Source organism: Phalaenopsis equestris, unplaced genomic scaffold, assembly GCF_001263595.1.
Source record: "Phalaenopsis equestris unplaced genomic scaffold, ASM126359v1 Scaffold001112, whole genome shotgun sequence".
NCBI lineage: Eukaryota > Viridiplantae > Streptophyta > Magnoliopsida > Asparagales > Orchidaceae > Phalaenopsis > Phalaenopsis equestris.
The window spans coordinates 91,856-105,172 of record NW_018165551.1 but is presented as its reverse complement, the minus strand read 5'-3'; the positions used below and the strand labels follow the sequence as shown (position 1 = coordinate 105,172).

At 35.7% G+C, this 13,317-nt stretch overlaps 2 protein-coding genes across 2 annotated transcripts; both read right to left on the bottom strand.

The window, feature by feature from the left end:
• Window positions 1-451: 451 nt before the first annotated feature.
• Window positions 452-1,982, bottom strand: LOC110033201 (potassium transporter 5-like). The gene is made up of 2 exons (XM_020737105.1): window positions 1,718-1,982; window positions 452-622 (listed from the first exon to the last, which is right to left on the bottom strand). The coding sequence occupies exons 1-2, from the start codon at window positions 1,883-1,885 to the stop codon at window positions 452-454; spliced, it is 339 nt and encodes a 112-aa protein (XP_020592764.1). The 5' UTR covers window positions 1,886-1,982.
• A 10,564-nt stretch (window positions 1,983-12,546) lies between these two features.
• On the bottom strand, window positions 12,547-12,960 carry LOC110033199 (the record flags this gene model as incomplete). Its single annotated transcript, XM_020737104.1, has 1 exon — window positions 12,547-12,960. A coding segment is annotated over one exon (399 nt), but the record flags the coding sequence as incomplete, so codon positions are not given.
• Window positions 12,961-13,317: the final 357 nt, after the last annotated feature.

Genomic DNA, 13,317 nt, shown 5'->3' with positions numbered 1-13,317 from the left:
AACGAAGGCTAAAGGGACTATTTTAACCCATATTAAAAGGAGTAAAGTGACAGAATAGACCCTGATTATATACATGGGGCCGTTTTAGTCCCCGAGTTTATAGAAGTGTCAAATTAGTCTACAAGCTCATGAATTTGGGGTTTAAATTCTCCTCCCAACAGAGGACTATATAACTTAATTTTAAAGTAATTGGGGACTATTTTTGGCATTTCTATAAACTCTGAGGGTAAAACAACCCATATAAATACTCGGGGACTATTTTGGCACTTTAGTCATATTAAAAGAGTGTAGAGATAAATTTGATACTTTTAAAGACTATGGGACTAAAATAACACCATTTAAATGGTCAGGGTACTATTTTGACACTTTGCGCGAGAAGAAATACACTCACCATCACCATCATCATTTGCCCACAGCACAATGAAAACATATTTGATCAAGGGTATGATTATTAAGGTATAAAGAATGAGGGATAGGAGGATAGAACCCCCAATATGTCATCTTTTTCCTTAATTCCATCAATAAAGGTGCTTGAATATACATAGAGAGGTGAAGTGCCTATGTCTCCATACACCACCCCTATGCTCTGGAATGCCAAACTAAATGTGCTTGTCCATCCCACCTGCTTAAATACAAATTATTTAAAGGTTAAAAGTGTTAATTGTGGCAAGAGATTTATATCTAAGATTAAAAATGACATATATGTAAAATTGAAGTTTAGGTGTTAAATATGTAAATACATGAGAATATAATTGAGTGGTATGTATGTAAATGTTCCTTGTAATATCATGGATTGAATTTTTTTTTTTCTTTTAGCTATGCTTTTATTATATTAGGAGTCTTTTATCACATGCTTAAAAAAAGTTTTATTGGATGGATGTATAGTGGTGACCCCTCTCAAATTGGAGCAAATATTACGTGTTGCAATCGCACGGCTGGACGACGATTCAGATGGGTCATCGTGCGATACACGGCGACGTGGCCGCATTGGGACCGTCATTCGGGCATGCGGTCTGCCGCACGTAATATTTTCTCCTTAATCAGACTTAAGTTTATTTGAAATAATTGATTGTTGAAATTTATGACTGTCAAAATGATTTTATATATATATGTATAACATTTGACATAAAGCCTTTAAAGATATATGAAATTGAAGCCCAAAATCAACCAAACAATTTAAAATGAATTTACAATTCTTCTTTTAGAGGGCTATTCTGTAAATTATGCAACTTTTTTTTTTTCCAATCTATACCAATTCAATCAAGATTTGAACAGCATGAGAAAGCTCCAGTACCTGAAACTATTCTTACTGCTCCACAAAACTATTGACAAACTACAAACCATATATCAATAAAGCCATAACATGCTTAGATTTTCAAAAATAAACTAAGGGTCTGTTTGGGGCAGTTTATAAGTGCGGGCGGAGCTTTCAAAATGCCGTCATACTGTTTGGTTCGCGCGTTTCACCAGTTACACTAAACGCAGGCCGCGGGTCGACCCCTGCGATCGGCCCGTGGGCCCGGCGTTTCAGGAAAAGCAGCTTAACCTGAAACGCACAAGCTGCCTCAAACGGACCCTAAATAAATAAATAAAAATAGAAGACGAGGAGCAGTCTATTATTTACTTTACAATTATCTTAAAATAAGAAAATGAAATTTTGATGTTTATGATGATATGTATGTTTTGCAGGAATTAATAAAAATGAAATATGTGAAACCTTGATGCCATGATCATGAATATTTGGGATTCTTCCAGCCTCAAAATTAAACGAGTCGATTCCACGAAGCTTTCCCCACGATAATTTCTTCCCTTTCAGATCAGCTTCAGTTTCTGCAACTGCTCCATCTTCTTCTTGCTTAGCTTCTCTTTTCACTGCAGCAGTCATCTCTGCAAGGTACGCTCTTCAGACTCTTCTTTCTTCTTCTGCATTTATAGACTTTATGCAAAACTATATATGGAAGTTTACATACATACCACTCAATCCCCATATATTTACATATCTAACTTCTAAATTTCCTATGCTACCTTGTCAATGCATGAGAAGGTGAATTACACTTTTTTAAAATTAAAATGGTGGTGCTTTTGATGTGATGTGAAAGATTAGAGTAGTATAAATGTAAAAAAAGTAAACTTTAGGCTTTAGATATGAAAATACATAGGAATTTGTTGGTATATTTAAATGGTCCTATACATATATATATATATATATATATACACACACAAATGCACACGAAAAAATATTACGTACGTTCATATACCCCCTATATCGCAGTCGTTGAACGTACGTATACATTGTATTTGCTCCAAGCGCACGCTCTCGTACGAGAAATGCATAATAGCAATATGCAAATTTTAAGATATTAAAATTCTTAGGAAGATTTACATGCATGCCATATAAATCTTATATATGTATGATATTTTAGTATGCATAAAAGGTGTATTTTATTTTTTAAAAGAGTAAAAATGATATTTTTGACGTGATATTGCCGATTTTAGTTTTACGTATGTACATATCGAAATTTATTGAATTAAAATGCCTCATGATTTACTTATTTTTTTACTTATTTTTATTCTAAAATAGTAAAATAAAAAAATTCTTACCCAAGATTATTCAATTCACATATTGCATTTAAGGGAGCCATAGTGATAGATTTTTAGAGCTTTCCTAACAACCAAGAGCGAACCCTCCCCCCCCTCCCCTCTCAAATTCAGATTTTTATTTATATAGAGATCAATTTGGTCTTTTGCCCTTCTGAAATATTAGTTTTGAGCTTCCTGAAATATTATTGTCCTTCGTTGTTGTACCCCTTCCCATGTGGAGTCTGGGGGCAATTTGCACCCTTTAAAAAGAAGGCTCGTTTCGCCCCTGCTAACAATTATAGCTATTAATCAACTTCTTTTTTTCCTTTAATTCCATGAGTTTCCATTATCTGATTGGATTAAATAGGAGTGAAAACGAAAGATTCATGAAACTGGCTTGAAATAGGATTGGCATACGGTGCCAGGTTAGGTTATCATAAATGCCATTTATTTTGTTAATTGATTAGTCTTTATTACAATCATATTTAAAATGAATGGGTTTATGAAGTCAACGAGGCAATTAGAGGTAAATATGTCAATGTTAATTTCTTGGGGGACTGATTGATATGTAAATAAAGCTCAAGCCTCGGGCTTCCTGTGACCCTCCTTCAGGCTCACACTCGTGAAAGGTTTTCATAGCTTTATTGACTTTGTAGAGTTAAAGAAGGCAAAATATTGCTAATTATAAAGGTTGAGTGGTGTTGATGGGAAGTTTATATACATACCACATAATTTTTATGTTTTTACATATCTGACAATGTTTGATGTTTATATTTATCTCTTTTTGACTTTTAATACCATGCTTGTACAATGATGTGAAACAGTCATTTTACTTGCATTTTCCTTGATGCGTGCTAGAAAATTTACGGCGGTAGAGTAATGGATTATCGTCTAAGCGTTGCGCGAGGGTTCAGCACACACTCAGATGAAAATGAATCAAGCTGTGATAACACCAGAAGTTTTTACGTGAAAAACCCGTAAAGGGGAATAACCACGGGGTCTGGCCCAGTTGTAAATATCCACTATAAGTTGATGATTACAGATTCTCTTGTCCCACAGGCGGGAAAGTGTTACTAGTTCCAAATTACAACTTTGACTGACGACGTCTAGTCAGCGGTGATTGACGGAGGTCGGCGGTGATCGACGATAGTTGACGATAATCGATGACGGTCGGCGGTGGTCGACAGAAGACAGCGGTGATCGACGGAGGTCAACGGTGGTTGTCGACGGTCAGTGGTGATCGACGACGATCGATGATGGCGATGATGATCTTGGACTTGAGCTATTTCTCAAAGCCTCAAGTTCTCTCTTAAGTCTTCTCCCTTTCATTTGAGGGGTGAGACTCTATTTATAGTGTTTTGAGTGCAATTAATGCAGGAATATGAACAATTTTGATCGGACGGTCCGGAGAGCTTCCTTTGATCAGATGACGTTTGATGGACATTGGAGTGTCTTAACGATGTCGGAATTGAGCAATCTTGGGCTCGTTGGATTCATTTTGTCGAGACACTCGATTCAACAATGAACTCGTTATATTCGACATTCGTTTGACCTTTTAAATGCCTCTGAAAATCCTCTAATAGTGGTTTAATGATTTGATTTGGGCTTGATTTGACTTGTATTAGACTAACTTTCATATCATTAGGTCCGTCTGCCTGCCTGCCAACCTGCCTGCCTGATTTTTACATCTCAGCTTAGGGTTGTGCATTAGGTTGATTGATTTTGATGATTGGTTGATGAATTGGAGAACTAATTCATATTGAATATTTAAAAAACTCAACCCCAACTAAACAATATTTCTAGTGGAGTCAATTGCAAAGGTTAGATGCAATAAATTTTGAAACCATAGCTTTATATTCATCAAGTAGTGCGAACGACAGAATGCTTAGCAACCAGTAGCGGGCTCGTGGGCTCGCATGAAATGCCATGAAAGTTCACCGAAGAAGCCATCTAAGTGATTGATGGTGGGAGAGAACGAGAAATACTGCTATTACTCGTTGGAGAATGCATTAACGTTATTGAAATCCAGCTAGTCTAGCTAGCTTGCGTGCTAACAAACCAAACCTTGATGAGCTCGAGCTTGCAGCTTAATAAGCTGGACTTGCAGGCTCATTAACAAGTCGAAATTGACGTGTCGTTCGTCGAAAATCCAACGGATCGTTTTATCATATAAACATGATAACACTTAAATATTAAATATGTAAATTTCATAATCTTTAACATATATACATCATCTAATTTTATTTTATGTTAATATAAAACGGATAGGGTTGATATCTTTCCATCCTCCCTCTAAATCAAAAAGATATGGACATTTTGACAAAAAAAGCCTTCAATTATTCACCATAAAATATTAACCAAACCGAATGCCAACGTAATTAAATCAGTCGTTCATTCAAAATTTGCTTCTGATGAGAATCTACACCAATAATTCTAATGAATCGTGGAAGTCAGATTTGTATAATTTGTTAACTTTAGGGATATAGAAATATACGACCCCTTGAATGCAACATTTATATAGTTTAAAAAAAAATATTAAATTATTGTAAATAAATTATTTATGTGCAATATTTGAAAACAAGATAAATTTTTTTTCTTAATCCAAACCTCCATATTTTGTGGGTGCACTTCCCAAGATTTTAGCTTGCAACTAATCAAGCATTTCTATTTCCTTGGGAGAAGTGAGGGTTTAGGTCAACTAATTCAGATGAATGGAAGATCGAGTGAAACTCGAAATATTGGAAGTAAGGCTGTCAAAAAAACTCGTTGTTCGCAGACAGTTCGTGTCCGGCTCATTCGTGAAGTAAATGAGTCGAACACGAACAGCTCTTTATTCGCTCGTGTTTTGACTTATTTATATAATAATATATTATATATGTTTATATCTAAGTTAGATATAAACGTCTTCTAGGGAGATTAGAGTAGAAATAACACATGGATGTTGAGTAAAGTGGATAAGTAAAAGATAACTTCTCTTGCAACATCATCCTTGTTAGTTGGGCTGTCAATTTGGCTCGTTGTTCGTGAACAGCTCGTGTTCGGCTCGTTAAGCAGCTCGTGTTCGGCTCGTTCGTTAAGCCTAACGAGCCGAACACAAACAAAATTTTAAGCTCGAAATGTAAACGAGTCGAACATGAACAACAGTTTGTTCGCTCGTGTTCGGCTCGAAATGGCTAAAAAAAAATTATATAATTTTTTATATAACAATATATTACATATATTATTTATATGATAATATATTATATATATTTATGTCTATGTTTGAATCATAACAACTTGTGTGGTCATGTGATTTTGCATTTTATGTTACACAAAGTTGGTGTAGGTTCGAATCCAACACCTTATGTGCAAGGAAATTCATAGCACTAAAGGATAAGAAATAGTTGAAAGAAGAGGTACCCAAAAAAAAATCACGGGGTCAAGGCTGATTGAAGTTGTTACAAAATAACAGAGCAAGATGTTGAATGGACTTGATTCAAAATTGACACAAAAATATTGGAGAAGTGACGGTAATGATGACCTAATGGAGGTTGTATGATTTTATTTTTAGATTTTGATGGTAATATTCATCATGAATAACATATGAATCATGACCTTGATCATACCCCATTTTTAGAGTATTTGAGTGTTTTAGAGTTGTTGAAATGGTCATAAACACTTTCGATTCTCCTCGTTGAACCTTTCAATTTGACTGTGGGATTGAAGAATTGGAGATCGTTTGATAGAGTGTTTTAGTGTTGTTGAAATGATCATAAACACTTTCGATTCTCCTCGTTGAACCTTTCAATTTGACTGTGGGATTGAAGAATTGGAGATCGTTTGATAGAGTGTTTTAGTGTTGTTGAAATGATCATAAACACTTTTGATTCTCCTCGTTGAACCTCTCAACTTGACTGTGGGATTGAAGGATTGGAGATCGTTTGATATCTAATTAATTATTATTTCAAAGTTTTTTATTATGTTATAAGTGTTTGATTTAAGCTTATTTTGGTTCGTATCAGATTGCTTTTGGTGTAATTTTATATTAACTAATTTTAATGATAAACAACGGAGAGATACATTTATTATATAGGTGAACATAAAAACTTTATTTTTCACATGTTTTTTAATATATCTTTATTTATATTTAAATAAATAATAATATTTTTAATAGATTCAAAATAATTTTTAGATGTTTTAAATATTTTAAAATTAATTATATTTTAATAAACTATATCAAACATTATCAATACAAAAAAAAAAATTAGAATAAAATAAGATCCCAAATTCCAAATAATTTTATGACCCATGAAAATCCTCTTAAGAAGGAAAAAATATTACGTCTGGACACAAAGCTAAGCCCGAACAACGGGCGCGATACATCGATACAACGGATGGAGCAGAGGAGAAAAAAAAAACAAACCCCGGTGTAGGGGTGTAAACGAGCCGAACACGAGCGAGCCCGGGCTCAACTCATGTTCGGCTCGTTTATATTTCAAGCTCAAAATGTGTGTTCGTGTTCAGCTCGTTTGCTTTACGTGTCTATTTTTTCAGTTTAATTTTAACGAGCCAATTTCGAGCTCGAAAACGAGCCGAACACGAACACGAATATTCAAATCGTGCCGAACACAAGCCAAGCCTGAGCTTGCTCAAGCTCGGCTCATTTACTGCTCTAGTAACAAGGCAAGGTGACAAATATGTAAAAATTATAGTGGGGTTAGGAATGTAAATACATAAGAATTGAGTGGTATGTTTGTAAATCTTCCATAGAAGTATATGACTAAGTACAACTTGGTTAATAATGCTTCTAAAATATTCCATAATTTGAATATTCAAAGGGAACTATTGAATGGGAGGGACATGTTCTCACTTTCATATATTACTAGTCCAAGTTCTTATTGTATTTTCTTAACCAACCATACTCAAATATTTGACCGGCAAAATGGATTGGGCCAAGGAAAAGAGAAATTATTACGTGCGGAATGGGCTGCCAAGCGAGCCGCAATGGCATGGCAACTTTCAGACGTTCAGTCAGCCACACATAATAATATTTCTAAGCGAAGAGAGTAGGAGAAATCGTTGTATCTTTGTCTGTCTATTGAGTCTTTAGAAAATTCATCACTTAAGCAATTCTACTTCAAGGCAAATTGTCTTCATCAATTAAGCATAACACTTAGGGGTCGTTTGGCGCAGCTTATATGCTGCGTCCGACGATTTCGTAACGTCGTGATCCCGTTTGTTTTACGCGTTCGCTCGAGCGGCCAGCTACCGTGCGTAAGGTATTTAACTATTCCTCCTTGGATCTTTCACCGCTCTGAGAGGTCTGTGTTCTGCGTTTAGGGTGAGCTTATTACCCCTCAGCCCTTCGATCTTGTCTCCTTTGTCCCTCAATCCCGCTCCTATGTCGTTGCCCCAATTGTGCGATCAAGCTTTCCCGTCTCCTCTGTTCCTCGATCCCGCTTCTCTGTAGTTCGTGGATAGTGAGGTATACTCATCCGAGTTCTGTGATTCGCAATTTTAGGGTTCCTGTCTCCAGTAAAGAAATGATTCAAAATTTTTTCCGAGTTCTATGATTCAAATTTTTTTTTCCTTTCATGCGATCAAGCTTCACAGAAAAAATGTTTTTTCATGTTTTTTATGGAGGAAACCTAAAAAAATTATTCAAGGCGGAGCTTGATTACATAGCAGATATTTCATGAAAAAATTAATTTTTCATGTCTTTTTATGGAGGATTCTCAAGCATATATACAAAAAAATTGCTTTTTCTGTAAGATTACAAAGCTGATTTTTTTCCTTTCATTTTTTTTTACTTTAGATTTGGCTTCATATGATCAATAGACTTGAGTGGTAGGCATCTAAATCTTTCTTATTGTTATTCATTATCAGAGCTTAGATGGGTTTTGGATTTATAAATATCAATGTTTTGGGACATCTGTTTTATCTATTGTTTTCCATAAACAGTTCTGTTGCAAACCGCTTAACCAAACAGAGGCAGAATAATCATTTATTCAACAACAGCTCCTAGTAAATTGTTCTGAATAAGCTGTCTCAAACAGCAAGTCAGTTTATTCTGATAAACAGTTCTGATAAATAATTAACAGCTGCCCCAAACAGATCCTTAGACCCATTTGGAGAAGCTTATAAGTGTGGGGGCGTTTTTGAAAACGTCGTTGTACTGTTTAAATCGCGTGTTTTGCCTACTTATCCGAAAATACGGTTCTATTTTTACACTAAACGCAGGTCGCGAGTCGGGATAAACTGTTTTTCCTGAAATGCACAAGCTGCTCAAACACACACTTAGACAATAAGTCGAAATCGGTCTCTTCAAGAGTATGTGATTAACCTTCATCAAGCTTCATGATTATTGGTTAATCGTGATAGATGAACCGGTAACTTGTATCCAACTACTCGTATTCATCGACTCGTAACTCATCAATATAGTTCGAGTAGGATTTAATTTGATGGTCCATCTCAGTACACTTTCAAGCCTTAAACTTGAATCTGGTCATGCAGTATTTAGGTACAATCCTCCATTGGTAATATGAACTAATGAGAACAATCTAAGTATGGAACTTTGATGAGTAGTTATTGAGGGTATTATGATTTGGTTGTTGTGAATGAAAATAAGTCTCTTTTAAGGTAATTCTCATCTTTCTACTCAAGTTCAACATTTTTTAAAAATCATTGTAAATCATTCTGTGTTATAATTTCAAAAAATCATGCAAGATGTTTATTTCAATAATAATAGAAAGTTTAAAAAAAATTTGTGAAAGGGGCATTTACATGCATTCATACCACACAAGTTTTATATATTTACATATCTAGAAACTTAATTTTACTATTTACATGCTTTGCATTCAAATTTTTAACATCCATAAATAATACAACTTTCATCCATTTTTAAGAAATTAAACACACTTTTTTAAGGTTATAGATTTAACATATTGTTGAATTTGAGATTGTCTATCGACGAGGTCTGCTTGGTCTGTTGGTCTTGATCGGTTGATTTAGCTTGGTTGACTATCTTTGAACCCTTGTGAGAAATCTTTGGGGTCTTCAAGGGATGTTCGGAGATACTTTGCAGAATTGGATTTGTCTTTGGATTCGCACCACTATGAGATAGGGTATCACATCGAGTCACCTTTTCTGTAATGGATGGATCGGATGCTCTTTTGTCTCATTTTTTATCAGATGCCTTGTGCTTGGAACACCCAGTAGTCTTCTCGTCCGCTTGTGCGGCTTGGTTGATTTTGGCCTAGTTGGCTTGGCTAGTGTGGCTTTGCTTGTTCTGCTAGATGGGCATCATGATCTCTTTACTATTTTCTCTTCTAGACCTTTAGTCTTTTTAAAATTAGTGTTGATACATTTTTAGTGATTATATTTAATTCACTAATTTTATTATTTCTTAAAAGCGACGCTATGATGAGGATAAGAGAATTTAATGCAAATATAGACTTTATTCAATTTTAATTATTAATTAATTCAATGATTCAAATCCCTTGATTTTTGCGCTTTTGATTCTCATAATTAGGACATGATGGGGCTCTTTCCCATTTCTAATTTACTTTGCGCCTTTACTTACCGACTTCATTTTTTAGGTGTTGTGATGAGACGATCATGATAGATTCTCTCAATCAAATGAGATTCGATGGACATTTGAGTGTCTTAATGGTGTTTTAATGAATAATGTTTAGCAGTGTCTTCTTCATAATATAATTAACTTATTTTTTGATCGGATAGTACAATTGTGATATTACATATTTACCTTCATTTAAAAGGGATATGTACTAGAGTATTTCTAGTATTTTATAAGCATAAGCTTATTGTTTTGATGCCTTCTAGCTCAGCCGACTAAGCTTAGTCGACTTCGAGTAGATAGGGTTGGCTCGGTCAGTAGGTTTTGGTTTGTTGATCTCGTCTGTTTGACTATTTTCGGTCTTTCTGGATCTTCACGGGATGGTCAAAGATACTATACGGAATTGGAACTTCTTTGGATCGGCTCCCCCTACTAGATAGGCTATTGCATCGAGCCAGCATTCCTACCATGGATGGCTCGGATGCTCTTTTGTCTCGCTTTCGACTGAATGGCTCGTGCTTGGATAACCCGATCTTCATCTTGCTTGTGATGTGCCTCAGTTGAATTTTGTCCAGTTGGCTTGGCTTAAGTGGCTTTGCTTGTTCGGTTATGTGGGCCTCACGATCTCCTTATAGTAGATCCGCTTCTTTCTTAATTTTCACTTCTACATCGTTAGATCTCTTTAAAATCAATGCAAACATATTTTTAATGTATATATTTTAATTCACTAATTTTTTTTTTATTTTTTGAAAGTGAAACTGCGATAAGAATAAGAAAATTTAATGCAAATGTAGATCATATTCAATTTTAATTAATAATTCAATGATTGAATTTCCTTGAATTAAGCACATTTGATTATTATGAATGTATTCCTTCACATTACTAATTTGCTTCATGCTTTCTTTACCAGCTTTCGTTTTTTCGGCATTGTGATGGAATGTCTTCTGAAATCCTAGGCTGACATTCCTACCGCGAGGCTGATCTGTTGTCTTCATAAAATCGAAGGATGGGACCGGGTTACAGGGTTGAAGAGAAAAAAAGGTAGTCTTGAAGAAGAAGAATTGCACTCCCACTATCGAGTCAAATGGGGTCATCTGATTCAATCCTCCATGGAGGAACATTTGGTCGACTGACGCAACCTTCAATATGACCGCTCAACCTTCCATTCCACCATAAGATCTAGGTCACTCAAATATCTTTAGGCATTCTTCTGTCGCTTTCACTTGCGTCGCCTACTGAGCCTACCACATCATTTATAATATCTAAGTTGAATCAGCTCCTAGGGACAAGGGACTTCAGTCATGTTTGTGGGGTCTAATGTTTTCAAATCTTTTTTGAATTGAAAAATCTTGGTGCATATGTTTCGACTCCGATTGACCTAGATGAGGGTTTGATCGAGTGTCATTGATGGAAAACCAAGCGCAGGGCGAGGACGGCCGGATCTTAAGCGAGGATGGCAAGATCGATTGCTCAATCCTTTCGAGATATACGGGGAACATTATGGGCCCCAAGCATCTTTGGATCACTAGCTTGTCAACTGGACGAAATTAAGTGTTCTTTTGACTCTTTGCTAGAAGATGTAAGATGTTAGAGAGAGAACCCGAATTTTCCAAGCACAGGCTGCGCAAGATTGACTGAGTTACTTAATTGATGTGATGTCACTTTATAACTTGTTACAAAAACAACTATTTACTTTCATGTTTAACCATTTGTGATGGTCGTGCTTCCTCTATTTCTCTATATATCAATGGGATAGGGTTATACGGGAACGCTTCCTCTACTCTTTTTCTTTCTTTTGCTCTCTTTGATTATCTTCTTGCACTCTGCTCAATGGCTCCTCGTGTTATTAGTCACAAGATTCTGGACCGATCGTCTCGAACAACCAATCTTGGATGACTCAAGTTGTGGTTGAGCGGCTTCACGAGAGTAATATGATTGATTCTTCTACCATTCATCGAGTTGCCGACAAGACCTATTGGATGACCTTACTATACAAGGTTGATCTTATGTTCTATAAGATACAAATATATGATATAAATTTAAATATATTTTCTCATGCATAAAAAATATGATATATGTGTGTGAAAATTTTAAATTCTAGAGAGAGAGAGACCATATAAACTGATATTTAAACAAGAAACATCTCACTATTTCACTCCACCATTAAAAAAAAAAAAAAAAAAAAAAAAGCAAATATCATTGTTATTATATTATTTACACCCGACCCACCTCCTTCCAAACAAATATTAGGTTAGAAATTCTAATACATTAGGACTCCAATGGTGGGACGTCACTTGTCAAGTGATCAAGTAACTTCACTGTAATATATATTTTTTTAGGATCACTTGACACGTGATACCTCACCATTGAAGTTTTAATGCATTAAAACTCCTGACCTAATATTTTTTTTCCCTCCTTCCCTCCCTTCATCCCTCCCGCCGAGGCTCCACCCCCACCGACCTTAACGTCTCAACGCGACCAACCCCACCACCCCTCATCGGATCCGTAATCCCCGCCCGCACAGCATCGAAATCCTGCATATTCGCCACCTTCCGAAAAATAGAGCGTTTGATATATCGTTCCGCCTCTCCGGCCACCCGCTCCGGCTCCTCCACCTCTGGCACCGTCTCCCTCCTCTTCTTGCTCAGGCGGACCGAGGGAGAGTGGCTCAGCTGCTCCTGCGCCGTGTAAGCCCCCAGCGACGTCGATACAACGATCATTCCAAGCGCCACGTAGACCGGCATGAATTCTCCCCGTGGGAGCACCTTCGTCTTCCCCCTCACCCTACTCAGCCACGACTCCTGCAATAGTTTGGAATCCGAAGTTTACTTATCCACCCTACATATCTTTTGGATTTACACATCTAACCCCTAAAATTTAATAATATTTGTATTATTATAAATATATGATTAAAAATTTGCATTTTTTCACATTTTTAAATGAAAAAAATGGAAAAATTTAGATGTCCAAATTCATAAAAGTTATAAGGGCTAAATGAATCATGTCTTTAATTAGTATGAGAAATTAATTTGGGTTTTGTTATAAAAATATTTATGGCGCAAATAACACATTTTCAAATGCATTTTTTGAATTTAAAAAATAATTTTTATAATTTTATGGGTGTAAATGATTAAAAAAGATGAATATTTTTTTTAAATTTCATAATTTTAATAATTGGCATA

Excerpts from the sequence above, each read along its gene's own strand:
- LOC110033201 (XM_020737105.1), bottom strand. The coding sequence starts at position 1,885 with ATGACTGCTGCAGTGAAAAGAGAAGCTAAGCAAGAAGAAGATGGAGCA. Across the intron at positions 623-1,717 it reads TTCATGATCATGGCATCAAG|GTGGGATGGACAAGCACATT; the intron begins GTTTCACATATT and ends GTATTTAAGCAG.